Below are 20894 nucleotides of genomic sequence, written 5' to 3'. Positions count from 1 at the left end.
GAGGTGGATCGTAGCACAGACGTTATCACTGTTGCTTCACAGCTCCAGGGTCCCGGTTCAATACCCGCTTGGGTCACTGTCTGTGCGGAGTCTGCACGTTCTCCCTGTGTCTGCGTGGGTTTCTTCCGGGTGCTCTGGTTTCCTCCCACATACCCCGAAAGACGTGCTGTTAGGTGAATTAGAAATTCTGAATTCTCCCTCTGCGTACCCGAACAGGCGCCGGAGTGTGGCGACTAGGGGATTTTCACAGTAACTCCATTCCAGTGTTAATGTAAGCCTACTTGTGACAACAAGAAAGATTATTATTGAATCCATCCGAATGCGAGTGATCTTTGGAGAGAATTCAAAGTGAGATCTTCAAAAATGGAGATTGGACACCCTCATCAGAAAGACAGTTTCAGTAATGTCGGAGTAGTTTGTTGAGGAATCCACAGAATCTGCTTTGGTCACATTTGTCATTTACTTTGTAACATGGTGTGTCTGACCATTGTTCGCCAGTTGGTTCACATGTACCGCAGTAAATAGTGAATATTAGAATAATTGTCTTGGGTTTGTACCGAGATGTTTCCAACCTTTCAATATAGTTCATTTTTCTAGTCTAATAAATGTTTTATTCTTTGTGTTAAAAGTTCACCAGCAGATTCTCGTGATTTTGTTCAGCAACTTACCTCCACGTTTTTCAAAAATAAAAAGGTAGCATTTATCAAGCTAGGGATCTTACTTGTCCAGTATTAACATCAGCTGTTATCATAACAACAGCATAAATATTGAGGTTCTGCACTGACAGATCCCAGCGGAACCAACAACAGGGACTTCCCTGGAGCCCTTTCAGGTGAACTGCAACTTACAAATTCAAGCCCAATTCAGTTCTTGGGAAGTTGCGATTGTGTTGTCGAGTTCAACAGCAGTGAGCTGGTCAACATTCACCACTATTAGGGCTTCAAGATAGGGGCTATTATGCTTGCATTATCCTAACAATATAAAACTAAGTAAGATAACAGTAATCATATGGATCCTTCATAAATATCATAATTTGTTAAATATTAAGCCGAATATACCCTCTTGGTCCTGTGAAGGAAGTCAAGATGCTTTTCTATGTCAAAGAGTCTATGCAAATGAAATCTGTTGGTGGCGGTGGTTAAACCATTGGCATTTTTTGTGCACACAGCCAGTCTCCGAGATGCATTTGCTGCAGGTCGTCCAAAAATACATTTATAGTGACAATGAAAGTTCCTCAAGCTACAGTGGTCATTACTTTCCAGGAATGGCCATTTAAATAAATTTCTGAAAATTCAGATTGGTTTAATTTATATTTTAAGAATTACAAAAGTAACAAATTCTCAGGGTTTATTCAGGAGCTAAACAATTAAACCTGTCTTGATTTTACACAAAATTGTATCTTCAACAGTACATTACAGAGCATTGCCAAGACATTAATCTCCTACTGCTTTCAAAACCATTGCACACGAAAAATTAACATATCACATTATGAGTTTGCATGTTGCATGTCACAAAGATAAGAATGCATTTTGGATAAGAAGCAATACAATACAATAAGATCAACAAAGAATGCAGAACTTACAGTGTTGAATCTCTGTAAATAACCATCATCCCCAAGTAGAATGTATGCTTTGAAGAGATACTCATAATATGAATCAATCCCAGCTCCAACTCCACTATCTGCAAAGAGAAAAAAAAGTCAGGAAAGAACAAAATTTTCCACAATACATTACGTTAAATAGAAGAGAATGCTTCAACCTAAACAAATCAGCTTGTTCATTCCAGCAAGATGTTTGAAATTGGCACAGCCTGCCAGAAATTACTGAGCTGGAAAGTATTAGGGAGCCAAAATAATGGTGGTGAGATATGGTCATTAATTAAGACTGCATTAGTGATCCTATCATTAATTAGATTCCCTTGCCATCGGGGTAAGTAACACATCACAACAATTTCTCCAGACGATATAACATTGAAACAAGAATACTATTTTCCCCAGACAAGAATTAAGTCAATGGAAATATTCTGCTTGAATTACAAAAACACTAATTATCTCTTTAAAAAAAAAAACAGTAAATGTATTATTCTATCGTTTCCCAGTTACAATTAAGAGAAATATTTTAGTTTCCCTCAGATATCAGGATGAAGGAATAATTATTAAGGCTTTACAAGAGCATACTTGAGTAAACTAGGTCCTGTAAAACAATGTTTCCCAAATCTTTCACCAGTGTGACTTCATTTTAATAGCTCAGACTTTAGTTCTTGTCTGGGGGAATAGGAGTTCAGCAGGTGGGGAGCTGATGAAAAGGCATGTTGTAGTATCCAGAATTATAAAGTAAGAGGGCTCTACAATGACCATAAGGCTGTAAGAAATAGGAGCCGTGTAGGCTATTCTGCCATTTGAGCCTGCTCCGCTATTGAATAAGATCAGGGCTGATCTAACACTCACTAAGTCCATTTTCCTGCCTTCCCTCCGTAACCCTCAATTCCCAACCGGATTTAAAACCTACTGATCTCAGCCTGGAAGATGTTCGAGGACTCGGCTTCCACGGCTTCCTGGGGTAAAGAATTCCAAAAATTCACCAGTCTTTTGGAGAAGACATTTTTCCTCAAATCCGTCTTAAATGAGCACGTCCTTATTCTGTGACAATGCTCTCTGGCCCTACACCCTCCCATGAGTGGAAACATCCTTTCAACATTTACTCTATCTAACCCTCTAAGAATCTTAAGTGCTTCAACCAAATCACCTCTCGTTCTTCTGAACTTCAAGGAGTACAGCTCCAAGCTGTTTAATCTTTCTTCATTTGGCAATCCCTCTATACCTGGAATCATCCTAGTAAACCTCCTCTGCACTACCACCAATGAAAATATATCTTTCATTAAATAAGGGGACCAAAACTGTACACAGCCTCATTAGTACCTTGTACAGTGGCACTAATGTACAATGGCCTACAGTTGCACTAATGAATAGGTTTACTAATCTAATCTTTATTAGTGCCATAAGTAGGCTTACATTAACACTGCAATGAAGCTACTGTGCAAATCCCCTAGTCACCACACTATGGTGCCTGTTCGGGTACACAGAGAGAGAATTCAGAATTTCCAATTCACCTAACAACACGTCTTTCGAGAGTTTAGGAGGAAACCTGAGCCCCCGGAGAAAACCCATGCCGACACGGGGTGAACGTGCAGACTCCGCACAGACAGCGATTCAAGCAGGAATCGAACCTGGGACGCTGGAGCTATGAAGCAGACAGTGCTAACCACTGTGCTACCATGCCACCCTAATGAACAGATTGACTGATGTCCTTAAGGGAAGCAAATCTGCCATCCTTACCAGGTCTGGCCTACATGTAACTCCAGATCCTCAGCAATGTGGCTGACTCAGTTCAAAAGCAATTAGGGATGGGCAATAAATGCTGGCCTAGCCAACGATGTCCACATCTCATGAATGAATAAAAGAATTATCAGGATTCTGATTATTGATGCATTATGATCCTTATTATTGATGCATTATGATGCTACTTACTGAAGAAATAGGCTTTCTAGAAAAGATAATCTTCCTTTTTACAAGTTTTTTTGGAAGCGGCAATTGGGCCAATAGGACCAGTTCATTAGGCCATACCCACCCACATAATGAAACAAGTGAAAGGAGACTCGCGACTGTCAGAAATCGGCCCGAACTCCATGGCAACTATTGCTACCTTGGGAGCACGCAACACCAAAATCTTGTCTCTGGTCGCAATCCACAGATTGAGAAGCTGTGCTGTAAAGCCTTCAGAATCACATTCCACACTGGTTACCACATCCTATAAATATACAGGTAAAAGAAATATCTGAGAAAACCAACAGATCTAATTCTAAATGGAAACACAATGTATTATGAGGAATGATGCAAGCAATTGTGACTTCATAACAAACCAGCTCTGTATTTAAAATTAGATTAAATATGTAATGAAGTTACCGTGATAGTACTATACACCAGGCATTTTCAAAATGGCGGTCTCGACTCGCGGGTGTCAGGAGGGTCGCGGAGCCATCCATCGGGGCGTTCCCGATCACAGGAATTCACATGCAACATCCGCAGCAGCCTGCCTTTAACAAGGCCGGCTGCGAGCGTCTTTACAAATGGCAGCCGTGACCAACTAAAAAAAATGTGACAGCACTGCACAAGTGTGCCCATTCATCAGTGCGCATGCAGCCCAGGAGTGTTGGGATATGAACCCGGGGTCAAAGGGATTGCGGCATGCTGGCGGGTGACTGCGGGTGATCACCGATGATGAACAAGGCTACGACCTCGATCTGTTTTGCATCCTTAAACATTTCTCAAATGATCTGGAAAGAGTATATGTTCCTCATGGTTTAACAATGGACAGAACTGAACATTTGGCAAGGAATATATTGAAAGCCATGGGAAATCATCACATCGTCGCCCTCTGTGTACTGAAAGGTGGCTGTAAGTTTTTTGCTGACCTTTTAGACTATATTAAAGCATTGAATCGAAACAGTGACCAGTCAATCCCAATGACAGTGGACCTCATCCACTTGAAGAGTTACTGTAATGATCAGTCAACAGGGAGGGTTTCCGAACTGAGGTAAGAAATCCACGCTTACCTCCTCGAGGAATTGTCCTTTCTGGCTGATTCGTTTGTTGATGAAACTTAACTATGTCTTACTAACTATGCAGACATATTTTCAATTGTAAATGAACCGAACCTCAAACCGCAAGGGAAGGATGATGATTGCTTTCGGCACTGTGAAGAAATCGGAACTTTCCAAAACTCATTGAAAGTTTGGCAATTGCGACTGCAAAGCCAAAATTACTACATTTCCCCACACTGCTACGACACATCAAAGAAAACAGCATTAGTAAGGAAACTTCAAATGGACTGGCAAGTCTGACTCCAAATGAAGTTGACTAAGCTTCTGCGCCTCAGCTTTGACAGCACATTAAAAACACGGCACAAGTCAATGTAACTGTCAGCATTCTGGAGTAGTGTCTCCGAGGAGTATCCGGAGCAGAGTAAAACAAACATTTTGTTGCTTTTGTCCTTCACAACGACCAACATGTGCGAGATTGGATTTTTCGTCCTCACAAAGATGAAGATGGCATAAAGGAACCGGCTGAATCCTACACCCGATATGTGCATAGCCTCTCCTCCTGTGAACCTGATTGGAGTGAGATCGTGAGGACCAAGCAGGCTCACCTCTCGCATTAAAGGCGAGTGTAAACGGTGGGTCGCAAAGGACGGTCAGCCGGCGTAGATCGCAACGGTCGGCCGGCGTAGGTCGCAAAGGTCGGCCGGGGTGGGTCAGGAAGGTTGGCCGGTTGGTAAAAATAGATCCCTGGAAAAAAAAGTTTGGAAAACACTACCATACACCACTCAATTTTCATTAATTGAGAATTTACATTCCTTGAACACATTATACTTGTGCAATAATAATTTTGTACCTGCAAGAAGGGGGAGTCCATACCAAGTTGAGTGAAATAATTCCGATTTATTTCAGGAGCTTTAGGTACATGGCACTCAGTGATACCCCACCAAATGAGTGCCTATACAGGAAGTGTTCAAGTCTGCATGCTCCCTTAGCAGGGAAGCATGTATTCCCCAAGGATTCTGGGAATAAGAGATCCCTGACATCCCTCCCCCTCCCCCAAAGTCTGAAGGACCTTCACTGCCTTGACAAGGAGGAGGAGAAACAGACGTAGAGGGGTGATGGCCACTCTTTGGCTCCGGTGGAACCTCATGTGCCCAAGGCACTGGGTCCAATGGGGAACGCCTTTTCTCCTGGGACACCGCAGTAGGATAGTGGCAGGAGGAAGTTGTGCAGCGAATTCCACCTCAGAGGCTGTTGAAGGTGGGTGTTCATTTCAGAGTTTTAAGAGGCCATATCTCGCGGATGCAAATCGAGGCCTTCACGTGGCGCCACTGTGTGCCTGTTGGACTGCGGAACCGGATCGTCCTGGATGTGGCGCATGTCAGGAATTAGACAAAGAGGAGGTCTGATGATTGTCGTCACCATCCGGTGGTTTTCCAACCACTTCGAATGGGCGTTCACCAACAGGAGAAACATGGTGCACATGAATGGACCAACGAAGTCAGCATGAACCCGGACCTAAAGACAGCCCAGCCATTCGCAGGGAAGAAGAGGCGTGGTGGCAGGGAGCTTCTGATGTTCCTGGCCGACGGGGCACTGCTGAGCTACCTTCTCGATGTCGGAATCGAGCCCCAGCTCCCTACTAACATCTTCATTTTAGACATCCCAGGGTGCCCATTGTGTAGGTTCTTCAATACGAGCTCATGGCCCTTTGGTGGGATCACAACCTGTGTGCCCCACAGTATTAAATCATAGTCCACACCGAGTTTGGACATCCTGGAGAAAGCCCGCAGATCTCCAGGTAACTGTCAATGCTGGCAACCAACCAAGAAGAGATGCTGCACCTTGGTGAGGATGGGGTTCGTCTGGGTTCAATTGCGGATGCTCGATGCGGTGATCTGCAGGGAGTTCAATATGGCTACTACTTCGCCCGCAGGAGGGAGGAGGCTAGGCCTCGGTTGGCAGAGGCAAGCAAGAAAAGGCTCAGACGAGACTTATGGTCTGTAATGATGCTGAAGTGGTGTCCGTATAAGTACTGGTGGAATTTCCTTTCACCAAATATCACCTCCAGACCCTCTTACTCGAGCATACTTGCGCTCGGCCGCAGTCAGCACCCAGTGCATGAAAGCAATTGGTTGTTCTCTACCACCGGCATCCAATGGGCCGAATAAGGGGAGGCACTGCAGGTCACTTCTGAGTCCTAGGGCAGGATTCTCCCAACGGGAGTCTAAGTGCCAACGCCGGAGTAAAAACCAGAGTGTTTAACAACAACCAGGTGTTGCCAGCCACTTGGCCCATCCGGGCCGGAGAATCGGCGGCGCAAATGGCGCCGATTCTCCGCACCTCAGAGAATCGCACGCCGGCGTCAGGGCGTCGTGCCGCGGTTGCTCTGATTCTCCGGCCCGGCGCAGGGCTCAGAGAATCGCCACCTAGTGTGTCAACACACCAGAGAATGACAGGCGTCTGTTGATGAGACGGAAAGCTGCCTCCTGGTCACACCCCAGACCCAATCCTGGTACTTCTTTAGGAGCATTATCGCCGCATGGTTCAAGAAAAACTTCATGTAATAGTTAACCAACTGAATGGTACATACCTTCACCGCCACTGGATGCAACCTGTCGAGGTCCACGTTAAAGCAGACCATCTCTCTGGCATGAAAGACACACTTCACCCAACGCAGGCGGAAGCCAAACTCCAAACATCGTTGCAGCACTACCTCCAGTTTCCTCAAATGCTCCTGATTTGTAGCTCCAGTGATCTGGGCAATGTGGAAGGATATTGCGACACGCACAAGCCTCACAGGACATTTTCCACGCTGAAAAATTGCACATACTGACGAGACCCGAAAGGCAACCGGGTATATTCGTAGAGACCCCTCTGTTTATTAATCGTGACATATTGGTGAGATGACCGGTATATTCTAGCTCTAAATATGCATTTCTCATGTCCAGCTTGGTGAAGGAGCACCCACCAGCCAGCTTGGCATACAGATCCTCTATGCTAGGCATGGGGTAATGGTCGAGCTGCAAGGCGGTATTGACCGTCAGCTTGTAGTCGCCACAGAGATGGACCGCCCCATCTGTTTTTGGGACAGGGACCATTGGCATTTACCTCCATACCCTGTATTTTCTGAACCCCACACTCTACTGAGACAAGGAAATCTCAACGCCTGGAGACTCAGGGAAGGCTTGGTCAAGAACCTCCATTGTGTCTCCACATCGCTGATGTCGCAGATGAGGAGATTGTGCAACATCTCGAATAGTGAATTTCGGTACTCGCAAAATTCAGCAAGTTGCCTCCCCGAACAGGCGCCGGAATGTGGCGACTAGGGGCTTTTCACAGTGACTTAATTGAAGCCTACTTGTGACAATAAACGATTTTCATTTCATTTCATTTCATGCAGGTCATGAATTGAGTAATGGACTCAATGCCGCTGGACGATTATGGATGGTGGTGGGCTATGTTGACCGATGAGTTCAACGAGCTGGTCAGAAGTGCTTGTGTCTAGAGCTGCCAGGTACATGAGGCTCCGGATAACCCCACAAGTAAGGGGCCCTGCAAGTGGTTAACCAGATCACCGTTTGACGCTCATCCTCCACGATATTGTTGGCGCAAAGAAAATAATGCTTGCGCTTCATGTACTGAACCCATTCCTCAGCCCCGGCATCAAAGGAGTCCAGCTGGCCAAACAGCGGCATGACGAAGTAACGCAGGCTTTATCCTGCAATAAGAGTACCAGGAGGTGGCTGAGCTGTCGATAGTTGACCAGGTTTACTCCTTGTAGGCAATTTTGTACTTGAAAGATGGGGCAGTCCACACCGAGTTGAGTGAAATAGCGGATATCTTTAGGTACATGGCACTCGCCGATACTCAATCATCGCTTATACCAGAAGTGTTCAAGTCTGCACACCCACTTGGCGGGGAAGCGCGTTTCCCCCAAGGATTCTGGGAAAATGCGATCCCCAAAGTCGTAGGTTTCGTAAGGAGAGATTATGCCAGATAATATCTTCTATATCTTGGCTTCCTGTATCAGTGCCAAGATAGTTCCTCCGATTACACCGTTAATATGACATCTGTTCTTCTTGGGTGGTGATGCCTCCTCCTCAAAAAATAATGTAATGTTTAAAGCTATGTTGTCTCCTCCTTCTACATCAGTAGTATGGTGTCTCCCCCTCCTGCACCAATACTGTGACACTCCTTTCTCCTACACAAATCACATAGAATCGGTACGAGAGAAGATACTAAGACATCACTCTCCACCTCTGCCCTTGGTCCGTTACACAGCCAAAGTAAACATACATGTAAAATGCAACACATTAATTCATCAGTACTCTGAATTAAAACGTGTTATTTGGCTATCATGAACTATAAAATATTGATTGAAATGTAGAGAAAATATATTTTTCTCATGTTATTGGGAAGTACTGATGACCTATTTCAAAGCTTTAAAGTGCAGCTGAACCCATAGGGCCAAGAATAACACAATAAAGATACAATGGAGAGGAGCAATACAATTAACCACAGTGATTAAGAAATCTACCAGAGCAATGTATCTCCAGAGCTGTACAGTAGTTGAATTTGAATAGATGGGGATCAGACAGCAGAAGAAAAGAATCAACTCACCCCTGCGAACCCAATCTCCAGTGTGGATATTGATGGTTGTTCCCACCAGGTTGCTGTTGCGCTGTCTCTTTTCCCACAAAAAGTCCAGGGCTTTCCGTGCATGTTGCTGTACAAGAAGAAAGAGCAGCTCGTTAAATAATAAAGTAAAATAGGTTGTACAAGACAGTTAGATTCTATCTATCCTATCCGTCCCTGATTTGAGGTAACAGTAGTTTATTTCTTGTTTCTCAACTCAATCTACAAATAACAAGCGAATCCCATTTTAATTTTTGAATGAATGGAAAATCCACAAGTTGATCGTCAGACTTGCTGGATTCAGACATGACTTGGAGGTTCCAATATATGTCAAAAATGGAGCATATATGTATCCTGATCCACGCATTCCCATATTATACACTTCACCATCAATTCTGTAAAATAGTTTATAAAGTAAATGTATCGGTGTACCATTCCCATTGCAAGAATAATACGAGCATTAATAATAATAAAACTGTGGGTGCGATTCTCCCCTAAAATGACTAAGTGTCATTTGGGTGGCTTTCACGCAGTGATTCCCGTCAGGTGTTTGGGATCCAGACCAGTATTCTACTACTAATAATGATAAAAATCTTTATTATCACAAGTAGGCTTACATTAACACTGCCATGAAGTTACTGTGAAAAGCCCCTAGTCACCACATTCCGCTGCCAGTTCGGGTAGACTTGCAAGTGGATAGACTGGGTAGACTTGCAAGTGGATGACCGGGGACACACACACACACGGCACCTGCAATGGAGACTGAACGTAGGGCTGTTAGTGGATGAGGTGTGCGAGCGAGTGAGGGTCCTCATCCAGGTGGTGTGTGGAACTGAATGCTACGTACAAGGTTTCAGCCACCACGCTATGGGAAGTGCTCAAGGCAGTGGTCAGGGGGAGTTCATATCGATCGAGGCGTATGAAGAAATGGATGGAACAAGCAGAGGTGGCAAGACTGGTGGACGAGATCCTGCGGGTGGGTAGGAGGTACTCAGATGCCCAGGAGGCGGGACTGTTGAAGGAAAGGCAGAAGCTCCAGATGGAGTTTGGGTTGGTGTCCTCGGGGAAGACAGTAGGGCAGTTGCTGAGGGCTAGAGGAGCAGTGTACGAGTACGGGGAGAAGATGAGCAGGATGCTGGCCCACCGACTTGGGAAGCAGGAGGCGGCGAGGGAGATCGTAAGGGTGAAAGACAGTAGGGGAACAGTGGTACTGGACCCGGTGTGAGTGAATGGGGTTTTGAGGAATTTTATAGGCGGCTCTATGAATCGGAGTCCCCTGCCGGGGGCTGAGGGAGGGAATGCGCCAATTCCTGGACGGGTTTGAATTCCCTAAGGTGGAGGAGGACCTGGGGCCCCACTAGACTGGTGGAGGTGGTGGAGGGCATGGGGGTGCAGGCAATGAGGGTGCCAGGCCCTGATGGGTTCCCTGTAGAATTTTATAAGAAGTTTGCTGGGGATATGGGGCCTCTGCTGGTGAGGGCATATAATGAGGCGAGGGATAAGGGGGAGCTCCCCCCTACATTATCACAGGCGTCCATATTCCTAATATTAAAGAGGGATAAAGATCCGGAGCAGTGTGCGTCCTACCGCCCGATATCATTGCTAAATATGGACGCCAAATTGTTGGCAAAGATCCTGTCCTCACAAATTTAGGATTATTTGCTGGGGGAAGACAAGACAGGGTTCGTAATGGGGAGACACTGTTGGTGAACATCAGATTACTGTACGTGATATTGATGTTCCCGGAGGGACAGGATGTGGAGGTGGCAGTTGCTATGGACGCGGTGAAGGCATTTGATCGGGTGGAGTGGGACTATCTGTGGAAGTGTTATGATGGTTCAGGTTCAGGCAAGGGTTTGTAGGCTAGGCCAATTGTTGTACAGCCGGTAGCTAGCGTATGGATGAATCGATGAGCTCAGGGTACTTCGGGCTACACCGTGGGACAAGTCAAGGCACACCCCTCTGCAGTTCTCCCCTTTGCCATGGCAATAGAGCCATTGGCAATCACACTTCGAGCGTCAAGGAGCTGGAGAGGGATTATGTGGGGGGGGGGGGGGGGTTTGAGAACAGGGTCTCGCTACATGCGGACGACCTGTTACTTTATATCTCGGACCCACTGGGAGGCATCGGGGGAATTATGGTTATTTTAGAGGAGTTGGCTGGTTTTCCGGATAGAAGGTAACATAAGGTCTGCCTGATTGAGGCCCATGGGCAGGAGAGGAGGTTGGGTGAGCTGCCGTTTAAGGTGGTGGGGATGAGCTTCAGGTACCTGGACATCCAGATGGCGCGGGTTTGGGAATAATTGCACAAATTGAATCTGGCGCGGTTGGTGGAACAGATCAGGGGGATTTCAAGTGGTGGAACGTGCTGCTGCTATCACTTGCAGGGAGGGTACAGGCAGTGAAAATGGCAGTGGTGCCGAGGCTTTTATTTGTTTTTGAGAACTCCCCGATATTCGTCCCCAAATCATTCTTTAGGAAAGTTAATTTATTGATCTCGGGGTTTGTGTGGGTGGGGAAAACTCCACAGTTAAGAAGGTGTTGTTGGAGCGTTGGGAGGGGAAGAGAGAGACGAGGGACTCCACAGTTAAGAAGGTGTTGTTGGAGCGTGTGTGTGTGTGTGTGTGGGGGGGGGGGGGGGGGGGGGGGGGGGGCTTGCCAAATGTAATGAATTATTATTGGGCAGTGAATACTGCTACGGTAAGGAAGTGGGTAGTGGGGGAGGAGTCGGCGTGGGGGCAGATGGAGGCGGACTCTTGCAGGGGCACGTGTTTAGGGGCATTGTTGATGGCCCCTCTGCCATTCTCCCTAGCCAAGTACTCCACGAGCCCTGTGGTGGTGGCAGCCCTGCGGGTATGGGGACAGTCGCGGCAGCATTTGAGGTTGGAAGGTGCCTCGGTGTGGGCACTGATTTGCGGTAATCATAGATTTTCATGAGGGGGTTGGGATTGGATGCGGGGTTTTGGGGTTGGTAACGGGCAGGGATCGAGCGCTTTGGGGATCTGTTTGAGGCCCAATCCTCCACCCCTTTTTTTTTTTTTTTTTTTAAGTGACAAATAATTTTATTAGTTCTTGCACACTCACAAAGAGGACTATTTTCCACCTGAGAACGTGGGCCCAAATTCTTCAGGTTCATGCACGTGACAACTCTCTCCGGCTCTCCGTTCATATCAGCTGCACTGCCCCACTCGCCACAAGAGGGGCAATCGTCTTGTATTTCATCAAGTGTTGGGAGCCTTCCTCCAAATCCACGGTGTACTCCCTCTGGTCCTCGGTCTCCGGCTCCACCAGAATGTTCTCCTGCCTCTCCTTCACTGTCAGGAAGACAAAGGAATCCAGGTTGGGCTTGGGAACGGCTTTTAAGAGGTCCAGCGGTTGCAGGTTTGGAGGCATGTGTTTCAGAGCAAGGCCCCTCAGGAACGCCTCACAATTGGCCGAGTACTCTTTTGCAAAGGTGAATTCTTGTGGGGATAAACAGGATGGTGCTGCCTCGTGAAGGGACTTCTCTTTCTCCAAGATATGAGGGAAGAACTTCTCTATCTTTTGCAACCGTGATCTCAAGTAGCTGCTGAGGACGTAGCGAATCCGCTCCATCTCCATTCGGTGAATGGTGACTTTCAGATCTCCCTTCCTCGCTCGCTGCAAATTCTGCTCCATGTGGTCCAGTTGTTCCATCACACACTCCACAATCTCAGATTTATTTTCAAGGAGGTCAGGCGAATACTTCTCATTCAGCCAGGCCTCCTCCAGTTTGGCGATGAGCTGAGCCGGGGTCAGAATCTCCTCCTCCTGCTCGGAGTCCCGGGACAGCTCGGTGTCTTCCCCTTCCCCCTCCCCAGCCATTCTCCCCAAACAGAGGGCGAGGAGGCGCCGCCAAGTTCCCGCCCGAAGGCCGGCCGGCCTGCGGCAGGCCCGACGTCTGACGTCCCCAATCCTCCACCCCTATCCCCATAATCTCATCTAGGAGCAACTGTGGGAGGAAACTGGAGCACCCAGAAGAAACCCACGCAGACACGAGGAGAACGTGCAGACTCTGCACAGACAGTGAACAAGTCGGGAATCAAACCCAGGTCCCTAGCGCTGTGAAGCAACAGTGCTAACCAATGGGGGGGGGGGGGGCAGCTTTTCAAGTTTGAGGAATTGGAGGAGGAATATGAGCTGCCTAGTGGGAACGGGTTCTGTTACTTACAGTTACTGGATTATGTGAGGAAGCAGGTGCCATCTTTTGCCGATCTGCCGCCGCTAGAACTACAGGATAAGGTGGTATGGAAGGAGAGAGTGGGGGAGGGCAAGATGTCCAAGATTTACAAGGAGCAAATGGATTGGGAGGGAGCCCCGATAGGAGAAATCAAGAGGAAATGGGAGGAGGAGCTTGGGGGAGGGGTGAGGGAAGAGGAGGAATGGAGACTTGGTTGTGGGAGGAGGCTCTGTGAATGCGACTTCATCATGTGCTAGGCTTAGCCTGATCCAGTTTATGTTAGTTCATAGGGCGCACATGACGGTGGCCAAGGTGAGTATGTTCTTTGAGGGAGTGGAGGGCAGGTGTGGGCGGTGCGCAGGGAGGCCCGCGAACCATGTCCACATGCTTTGGGCATGTCCGAAACTGAAGAGGTTCTGGCAGGGGTTCACGGACATAATGTCCAAGGTACTGAAGCTGAAGGAGGCTCGAGTCCAGAGGTGGTGATATTTGGTGTGCCGGAAGACACAGGAGTCTAGAGGGCAGGAGAGGCCGACATTTTGGCCTTTGCCTCCCTGGCAGTCCAGAGTCGGATTTTGCTGGAGTGGAGAGACTCGTGCCACCGAAGCCGCGGGTGTGGGTGAGCGGCCTGGCGGAGTTTCTGAGGTTGGAGAAAATCAAGTTTGCCTTAAGAGTGGTCAGTTAATGGGTTTGCCCAGAGATGGAAGCCGTTCATCAACTTTTTCAAGGAAAATGAGGCATCAGCTTAAGGGGGAGGTATTTTTTTTTTTTTAAAAAAGCATTAGAAATCCAATGCCTGAAAGGGACATAGGTATAAGGCTGGCGGTTCCAGACTCTAAAGCAGGCATCAAAGTCAGGGCAGCACAATTGCACATTGGTTAGCACTGTTGCTTCACCGCGCTAGGGACCTGGGTTTGATTCCCGACTTGTTCACTGTCAGTGCAGAGTCTGCACGTTCTCCTCGTGTCTGCGTGGGTTTCCTCCGCGTGCTCCAGTTTCCTCCCACAGTTGCTCCTAGATGAGATTATAGGGATGGGGTGGAGGATTGGGCCTCGGTAGGATGCCCTTTCAGAGGGTCAGTGCAGACTCGATAGGCCGAATGGCTTCCTTCTGCACTGTAGGGATTCTATGAAAAACAATTATAGATCTTCGTAAAAATGCAGGAGAATGAGATTGCGGATAGTCCATTCACAGAGTTGGCACAGACATCATGAGCTGAAGATCATCTCTGTTTTGGGGTAGTGAAAAATTAGTAATGAGACAGAGTTTATTTGCATTAGATGCATCCAACTCCAGATTTATTCCATACAGATTCTGAACAATAGAATAGAATCACAGAATCAGCAGTGTAGAAAGAGAGCATTTGGTCTGTCGAGTCTGCACCGATTCTCCAAAAGAGCACTCCACCCAAGCCCACTCACCCACCCAACCTTGTAACCCCACGCATTGATCATGGCCAATCCACCTAACCTCATATCTTTGGACAAAAAGGGGAAATTTAGCACGGCTATCCCACCCAACCTACTCATCTTTAGATTGAGAGGGGAAACTGGAGCACTCGGAGGAAACCCACACAGATACTGAGAAAGTGCAAACTCCACAGTCACCAAAGGCTGGAATTGAACCTGGTTCTCTGGCGCAGTGAGGCAGCAGTGCTAACCACTGTGCCACCGGGCTGCCCATTACTAATTTATTGACCTAAAAAATGACAAAATACCACCCACCTCAAAAACTGGATTTCCAGAAAGTCTGCTAAGAGCAGCAAACTCCAGAATAAGGGTCCCTGCGCAGGCTGTACAGGTGTCCGTCTCTGTACCTGTTTTGGCTTCAGGTCGCCTCAACCCATATTTCAGATTGACCTGTATTTCAAAATTAAAAAAAAGAAGCTATAATGGAAAATAAAAATAATAATGTACACAGAGAACTTTTCTAATTCATTAATATTTATACCAATGAGCCAGTTCCATGTGATTCAACACTGATGATACTTAAATTGCTTTTACAGTTCACTATAAAACAATGTGTTTTAGTCAAAAACATGATAAAGGTTATTCCATTATATATTAAAAATGAGACTGTAATACTCCATTTCAAAATGTATGGAAAGATCTATGTTAAATGATGTCTATGAGGAAATTTATTTCAAGTGACAATGTTTGGATGCAGCACCAAATTATGCCTGCAGGTAGCACTGTGATTGATCCTTACAATGTTACAACAGTCATGTAATGTTAGTTCACAGAACAGTGGCTATGTACACTCTGGGTGCAATCCCACACCAACAGCATTGGGTATCTTTGCAATAACCTTAACAAACATGTACCAGAGTGATTCAAAATAGTTTTTGTGTGTTCTAAAAACAGAGAATTTAAGTACATTTTAATATGTGGTGAGTTTTTTCCAACGCCACCTCAAGCATTAGCTGAATATTTAAGCTCCCTGCAATAATGTAGTGATCTGGCCTAACGTCTTTTGCTCGTGTCCTTCTTGACTGGCATCACTGCTATTTTGTGACAAACTGCAGCTCTATTTCCCCAGGACTGATGGTAAATGGAAAGTCAAGCAGCAGACCCATGCTCAGTGATTCAGTTTTCCAGCCAGTGAAAATATTTTTGGTAGCTAAAATATAACCTGTCATCCCTGACCACACCAACCCTCCTCCACTCGAAGGATTTGGCGATAATGGTCTACCACCATTCTCTTTTTCAATCCCTCTCCTCCAATTTAGACTACTTTCTGGACTTCTGTAGTACAGCTTGGAAATCTACGCTAATGGTGGATCTGACCTGCATTATACACAGTCCAAAACCACCCTGTTAAGATATTTAGTAGCTCTTAATTTAACTGCAAAAGCCAGTACCTCAGCCAGATGTGCAACATGCCTAAGCTGCAGTCAACTCCAAAGCTTTGAATATTTGAATATCTTTAAGGCAGAGCAAGATACTCTTGAGTAACAGGGTTATATGTGGTAGACAGGAATGTGGGGTTGAGGTTATAATAACTCAGCCATGATCTTAATGAATGGCAGAGTGGCACGAGGGGCCAAGTGGTCTACAACTGCTCCCAATTCATATGTTCGTAAGCCTTTTCTTTTCATTTCAGCTTCCTTATTGCAGGAAACAATTTTTTTTTCTGTTGCAACTATTTTGTTCTCCCTTTCCTGCATCGCTTCTACATTGTTGCAATCATCCCATTACAACCTTCACCCCTTCCTGTCCTGTCTCCATTTCACTGTCCTCCCTTCCCATAATCCTACCCGCCATAAATATTCTACCCTCTCCTTGTCGCTATCGTTGGAGTCACGCCTTAGCCTTGATCCAATAATCCCCCACCCTCTGTTCCTGTTTGTCTTGAAGGCGGTGTACCATGAGGAGACCACCTACTATTGATACATTGTTAAATTATATTAAAAGAAGTGCATTACTCACCCTGGGGTAGGGAAGTCCACTGGTAGTGTTGAATGCTGGCAGTAACCTGTATCCAAGTTCCTTTGCCATGTCAAGAAGCTCATCATTATACCATTGCATCTGCTCACCTTGATCTCTCAGTGTAAGAGCCATAGTGTGGCCTCCCAGCAAACCCCTAATGGAAATAATAATTACTTGGCTTTTTTCGTGCAATTCAATTCTTGTATTTACATTATGAGCTAAAGTCTGTTTTTACTATTACTTTTGACACAATTTACTTTTATGGTGCTTTCAAAATATTCAGAGTCCGGCAGAAGAAATATAGTGTAAATAAAGTAAATTTCAATTATACCTTTTTTAAAACTTACCCAAGCACCCGAATATTGGTCTCAAAGACTGAGACCACAATATCATTGTCCAAGTGAACATCACTTATAACTCTTTTCACAGCAACTTCAAATTCTTCTATTTGATTCAGCAGCTACAACACAAAAGCATATGATTTAATAACAAATTGTAACTGTTTGTCCTTCAGTCCATTTGAAATATGAGCAAAGTAGCTTTCACTTACTGCAAGGGTGTCCAGCGTATCAACTAAAGTCAAAGAAAACCTGAAAGAAAAAGTAGTTACAGTTGATCCAAGATGGAATAAGTCGGTTTTCGATACACACATGCAGAACCCATTTTTGTACATTTTTAAAATTCTGTTGGCTGATTTCCAGTTATATAAAAATCACCTAAGAAAATAGTCATACACTATACCTTTTAATACAGCGGTGGAACAGACTTACATGACAGGTTTATACTTTTCATGGTAAATGCACAGAATTGTGGAATGTGATTTCCAAATTTTCTAGCGAAATTCAGGTACAAATGGACAGAGCTCCACCTGATTGTACCAGGCATAGAGCAGCCTCACTTGCGATCCTAACATGGCCCTACAACCAAAACTCCAGCCTGCTGCAAGGCCATTTAAAGCCGCCTGCCCTCATCCCTACTCTGCCAATCCCAGAGAACCACACATTTCTAGATAGTGACACAATCTCCCCTCGGTATTTGGTAAATTAATAAATTTGAGGTCATCAATAATATACATTAATTACAGCTTCTGTTCTATATCTGGTTTAGCTCACTGGGCTAAATCGCTGGCTTTTAAAGCAGACCAAGCAGGCCAGCAGCACGGTTCAATTCCCGTACCAACCTCCCCGGACAGGTGCCGGGATGTGGCGACTAGGGGCTTTTCACAGTAACTTAATTGAAGCCTACTCGTGACAATAAGCGATTTTCATTTCATTTTCATTTCATTTCATATCTCAACTGGAACTGCTTAGAATATTGAGACAATTGTTGCTGGGATGATAACTGTTTTCAGATTCTACCTGCACAGTCAAACGTGTTAAGATCCTGGTAATTTAGTGTAACATGAGCTCTCTAGTTGTTATAGTTGTTGTACATTAAAGTGCATCCTAAAGAAACAGGCAGTAGGCTTGACTCCCACCAATAGCCGTGTAACTTTTACTGTAGTATAAACCACAGCGAGATTCAGGAGTACTCTTTGCATCACTTGAGTCTTGCAGGTCAGTTGGCAAAAAGAAGAATATGAATTACATAGAACATACAGTGCAGAAGGAGGCCATTTGGCCCATCAAGTCTGCACTGACCCACTTAAGCCCTCACTTCCACACTAACCCCGGAATCCAATAGCCTCTTCTAACCTTTTTGGTCACTAAGGGCAATTTAGCATGGCCAATCCACCTAACCTGCACATCTTTGGACTGTGGGAGGAAATGGAGAACCCGGAGGAAACCCACGCAGACACGGGGAGAACGTGCTGACTCCGCACAGACAGTGACCAAGCGGGGAATAAATTGTGCACCAAGAAACTTCAAAACTGAAGTCTTCATGTGGGAAGGTGGTGGTGTAGTGGCATTGTCACTGGACTGGGAACCAGAGACCCAGGGTAAATGATACAGTACAGAAACAGACCTTTCAACCCACCATGGCTATGCTGACCATCAAATACCAATCTATATTAATCCCATTTACCAGCACGTGATCCATAGCCCACTGTGTCGTGCCAATTTGAGTGCTCATCCAAATGCTCCTTAAATGATGCGAGAGTACCTGCCTCCTCCACCCTCTCAGGCAGCCATGTTCCACATTACCACCACTCTCCAGGTGAAAAAATGTTTCCTCAGGTCCCCTCTAAACCACTTACTCCTCATCTTAAATCTATGTCCTCTGGTCTTAGACACCTCTGCCATTGGGAAAGGATTCTTATGATCTACCCTATCTATGCCTCTCATAATTTTGGATACCTCTATCAGATCCCCTCTCAGCCTCCTCTGCTCCAAGGAAAACAAACCCAACCTATCCTTTCTCTCCTCATAGCTGAAATCTTCCATCCCAACATCTTGGTGAATCTCCTCTGCACACCCTCCAGTACAATCACATCCTTCCGATGATGTGGTGACCAGAAATGTACACATTGTTCCATCGGTGGCTTAACCAATTTTTTTAATAAAGTTGTACCAAGACCTCTCTATTAGATAGAGCACTTAGGACAAAGGGTATCAAAGGCTATGGTAGGAAAGCAGGAATAGGCTATTGAGTTGGATGATCAGTCATGATCATAACAGCACGGTAGCATTGTGGATAGCACAATTGCTTCACAGCTCCAGGGTCCCAGGTTCGATTCCTGCCTGGGTCACTGTCTGTGCGGAGTCTGCACATCCTCCCAGTGTGTGCGTGGGTTTCCTCCGGGTGCTCCGGTTTCCTCCCACAGTCAAAAGATGCGCAGGTTAGGTGGATTGGCCATGATAAATTGCCCTTAGTGTCCAAAAAAATTAAGTGGGGTTACTGGGTTATGGGGATAGGGTGGGGGTGTTGACCTTGGGTAGGGTGCTCTTTCCAAGAGCGGGTGCAGACTCAATGGGCTGAATGGCCTCCTTCTGCACTGTAAATTCTATCATTCTATGATAACGAATGACGGAGCGGGCTTGAGGCCCAATGGCCACCTCCTGTTCCTATATTTTATGCCCTGGCCAATAAAAGCAAGCATTCAATATGCCTTCTTCACCATCCTATTTACCAGTCCTGTCACCTTCAGGGATCTAAGGACTTGTACACCAAGGCCCCTTTGCTCCTCACTACTCCCAAGGGACCTACTAAGTAGTTCATTGTGTATATCCTACCCTTATTAGACCTCCCAAAATGCATCTCCTCACACTTATCAGGATTGAATTCCATCTGCCATTGCTCTTACTAGCTGATCAATATCAGTCTGTAGCCTAACACTATCAACAACACCACCAGTTTTTGTGTTTCTGCAAACTTACTAATTATACTTTCTACATTCACATCAAAGTCGTTAATGTATAAACAAACAGCAAGGGTCCCAGCACTGATCCCGGTGGTACACTGCTGGTCACAGATTTCCGATCACAAAAGCAAACCTCCACAATCACCCTTTACCTTCTATTAACAGGCCACTTTTGGATCCAATTTGCCAATTTGCAATGGATCGCATGGGCTCTAATCGTTTCGATCTTGTCAAAGACCTTACACGTAAACCACATCAACTGCGCTACCGACATCAATAAATCTAGTTACCTTTTCAAAAAACGCAACTAAATTAGTTTGACAGGATCTCCCACCAACAAATCCATGCTGACTATCCCTGGGCCTTTCCAAGTGTTGATTTAGCCTGTCCCTCAGAATTTCTTCCAATAATTTCCAGACCACTGACATTAGACAACTGGTCTGTAATTATTTGGCTTAACCCTGCTGCCCTTCCTGAATAAAGGTACCACATTAGCTATCCTCCAGTCATCTGTGGCCAACGAAGGTTGAAATATCTGTGTCAGGGCCCCAGCAATCTCCTTTCTTGTCTCCCATAGCAGTCTGGGATACACCTCTTCAGGCCCTGGGGATTTATGCATCTTTATGCCTGCTGAAACATCTAATAACTCATCCTTATAAATCTTACTGTGGTTGAAAATTTCACCGTCCCAACTGAAATCAGCAGTTGCCATGGCTTTTTCCTTAGTGAATACA

The 20894-nt window shown here is 45.7% G+C and overlaps 2 protein-coding genes across 4 annotated transcripts in view; both read right to left on the bottom strand.

Annotated features, from left to right (window-relative positions):
- edem3 (ER degradation enhancer, mannosidase alpha-like 3) overlaps window positions 1-20894 on the bottom strand; it is an 85561-nt gene that overhangs the window by 34568 nt on the left and 30099 nt on the right. For all 3 annotated transcript variants that reach the window (XM_038794651.1, XM_038794652.1, XM_038794653.1), the window contains exons 4-9: window positions 17410-17449; window positions 17207-17319; window positions 16860-17013; window positions 15156-15290; window positions 9220-9325; window positions 1583-1680 (exon numbers count right to left, since the gene is read on the bottom strand). In XM_038794651.1, coding sequence (XP_038650579.1) covers window positions 1583-1680; window positions 9220-9325; window positions 15156-15290; window positions 16860-17013; window positions 17207-17319; window positions 17410-17449 — 646 coding nt within the window. The remainder of the gene's footprint in view (window positions 1-1582; window positions 1681-9219; window positions 9326-15155; window positions 15291-16859; window positions 17014-17206; window positions 17320-17409; window positions 17450-20894) is intronic.
- Window positions 12262-13154, bottom strand: LOC119964732 (DNA replication complex GINS protein SLD5-like). Its single transcript, XM_038794654.1, has one exon. The coding sequence runs from the start codon at window positions 13074-13076 to the stop codon at window positions 12399-12401; it is 678 nt and encodes a 225-aa protein (XP_038650582.1). The 5' UTR covers window positions 13077-13154; the 3' UTR covers window positions 12262-12398.

This window comes from Scyliorhinus canicula, chromosome 4 (assembly GCF_902713615.1).
Source record: "Scyliorhinus canicula chromosome 4, sScyCan1.1, whole genome shotgun sequence".
In the NCBI taxonomy this organism is placed as follows: domain Eukaryota; kingdom Metazoa; phylum Chordata; class Chondrichthyes; order Carcharhiniformes; family Scyliorhinidae; genus Scyliorhinus; species Scyliorhinus canicula.
The sequence above is the reverse complement of the archived record's forward strand: the minus strand, read 5'-3'. Positions and strand labels throughout refer to the sequence as shown.